This window comes from Sinocyclocheilus rhinocerous, unplaced genomic scaffold, assembly GCF_001515625.1.
Source record: "Sinocyclocheilus rhinocerous isolate Xijiao unplaced genomic scaffold, SAMN03320098_v1.1 scaffold287, whole genome shotgun sequence".
Classification (NCBI taxonomy): domain Eukaryota; kingdom Metazoa; phylum Chordata; class Actinopteri; order Cypriniformes; family Cyprinidae; genus Sinocyclocheilus; species Sinocyclocheilus rhinocerous.
Window position 1 is genome coordinate 1347847 of NW_015633524.1, and position 2956 is coordinate 1350802.

General features: G+C 40.1%; 1 protein-coding gene across 1 annotated transcript in view; it reads left to right on the top strand.

The window, feature by feature from the left end:
• The window catches only part of LOC107744157 (uncharacterized), a 78154-nt gene that overhangs the window by 58726 nt on the left and 16472 nt on the right, over positions 1 to 2956 (top strand). The window contains exon 20 of the mRNA XM_016557665.1: positions 916 to 1085. Within this exon, the coding sequence (XP_016413151.1) occupies positions 916 to 1085 (170 nt within the window). The remainder of the gene's footprint in view (positions 1 to 915; positions 1086 to 2956) is intronic.

Below are 2956 nucleotides of genomic sequence, written 5' to 3' on the forward strand. Positions count from 1 at the left end.
GTATGCTGTTCTGTGTCAGCAGCACCGTATGCTGTTTACATTAACGCTTTGATCTGAACGTAAACAACGTATACACATACATACGTTGCATAAGTTGTTTACATATGTGATACTCTCCAAAATGGCGCTATAGGGTGACGCGGAGGAGACTAATTGTTGAATAAAGTCATTATTTTTGTTTTCTTTGCGCACAAAAAGTATTCTCGTAGCTTCGTAAAGTTACGGTTGAACCACTGATGTCACATCGATTATTTTAACGATGTCCTTGCTACGTTTCTTAGCCTTAATCGTGTAAGGATCCTTGCTATCTATGGGAGGGTCAGAGAGCTCTCGGAATTCATCAAAAATATCTTAATTTGTGTTCCGAAGATGAACAAAGGTCTTACGGGTTTGAAACGACATGAGGGTGAGTAATTAATGACAGAATTTTCATTTTTGGGTGAACTATCCCTGAATTTTTTTTGAAGCTATGAGATTACTTTTTGTGCCTAAAGAAAACAATAATGACTTTATTTAACAATTTCTTCTCTTCCGCGTCAGTCTTCGACACACGGTCACTAGAGTACCACGATTCATGCATGTGCATTCCTCTGATTGAAAACAAGGCGCAGTGAATCTGGGTTCTGTGTCAGAATGCCGGCTCCTGTGTCAGCAGCACCACATGTATGCGTCGTAGTACTCTCCTGAACTAGTAAACAGTGAGAATTGGTCCTAAAAATAAAGTGTTACAAAAAGTTACATTAGTTTACGACTCACAAGGAATAATAGTACAATTTATAATTTTTACTTTTCTTAAGTAAGGTGTACTTGTGTGCGGTGAACAAATGCAATCTTTGGAGGGCACAGCCTACAAAATCAAACACGCGTAGTTTCTGATTTTTAACACCGATTGTAAAGATATGTGTTGTCTTCCAGTGAATGCCACAACTCCTCTGATCGCATCAAAGTTCGTGTTTGGGATGAAGATGACGACATAAAGTCACGAGTAAAGCAGCGTTTGAAGAGAGAATCTGATGACTTCCTGGGCCAAAGCATCATTGAGGTTCGCACACTGAGTGGAGAAATGGACGTCTGGTACAACCTCGGTAAGCCCTCAACTGGTGCTTTGTATGTTCTTATTTTTATTTGTATTTTTTTTAACATTGAGCTTTAGTGTATAGGCTGCACCTTGTCCTGATCTCTCTGCAATAATGTAGAAGTTCAGGGAAGTGCAGGATTTGCAGGAGCTTGACTTCACTGTGCCAACAACCGGCAGCATTTCAGTCATATTAAAGTTGACTATTGGATTCAGAATGTTGGAATGAAACCATTGAAATGTTTACACTGATCCAACAAAATTTGGTATAGGCTGGTGTTTGTTGTGTCAGTGTAAACTAGCCGTAAGAGCAAAGCATCTCCTCAGACGACACTGTGTGCTGTCATTGTGGCTGGATGCATCTTTTTAATGTGTTTGGTCCTTTGTGGAAAACCTCTCTGCTGTGCTTTGACTTCTCTATTGTAGTACAAGAAACACCACTATACTGAATTGTGGGACTTGCTCATGATGATGAATGGTGTAGACCACCTCTCTGTAAGTGGGACGTGGCCCATGCGTCTAAGATTTGTGTGTATACTCCATTACCCATATCTTCCAACCTGACAGCACGACCCTTCTCGCCCAATTACCCCAGTGTGCAGTGGCCCAGAGGCCTCCAGGACGTCCCAACCATGAAATCCACTGTTCCAAATTCTGTTTCTATCTCTCACTCTTGCTTTTTTCACATTTCATTATTATTCTGATGTAATCTAGCCTTTGTTTATTCTCTTACTTCTGTTGTCCTCATTTGTACCGTTCTACTGTTCTGTTCTGTTTTTCCTCTGAATCTCTGGCCACCACATCTGCTGTAACAATTATTCTCAATAGTAGTAATTCAGCTACATGTCCTCTTGTTAGTTTCTCACCAGTATCATCCTCTCTCTCTCTCTCTCTCTCTCTCTCTCTCTCTCTCATCTCTCCTCTCTCTCTCTTCTCCGTCTCTCTCGTGCTGCAGGGATGTGAGACGCTCGCTCTCACAAAAAAGGGAAATCTGTTTTGTGGTCGCCACATGAGAGACATTATGCAGCGGTGCGTTCCTGATTCGATTGGACGAGCTTCACTCCAAGAGTGCTGATTGAGAATGAAACGAGATTTACTAAAATGGAAATTGAATGCTGTCATGTGAGATGATGTGAGAGATAAATAACAGACTGAAACGAGAAAACAGACTGAGATTGATGAGTGAATCAGACACATGGTGCTAAAGAACACTCAAAAACAAAGCTTCTCTATTGGCATCGAATCATCGATGGTTCTTGAAGAACCTTTAATATCCATAGAAGTTAAAATGTTCTTCACATTAAGAAATAAATGCTCTCCTTCGAAGCAGATATCCTCCTTGATTATTATGTAGCCCACTCCAGTCGGAAATTCACCACTTAGCTGACACATATAAATTATCCCAATAATTTGCCTGTCAGGGGAAATGGTTAGGGAAAGAAGAACCCGGTGTTTCTATTAAAAAGACTTCCTAAGGATTTTTCAGTTTGGAGAGAGAAAAGCTGAATATCAAATATGAAAATAATAAACATTATGATTGTAAATTGTCTGCAAGTACAAACCCTGTGAATACACATTCTGTATTTATGCACCAAATTGTTTGCTATAGTGTTGTTATTGTTGTTATTGTTTTATATAGCAGAAATTAAAGAAATATTAGATGAAAATCTTAAACTTAAAATTAAAATTAGGTCGGTGCCAATAGCCTCGTTGGCAGCACGCCAACATATAGTGCCGTTGCGCTTCGGGCATCCCGAGTTCGAGTCCCGACTCGTGGACCTTTCCCGATCCCAGGATCCCGATCTCTCTCTCCCACTTTGCTTCCTGTCTTATATGCTGTCCTATCATAATAATAAAAAAAATAAATAAAAGGCAAAAACG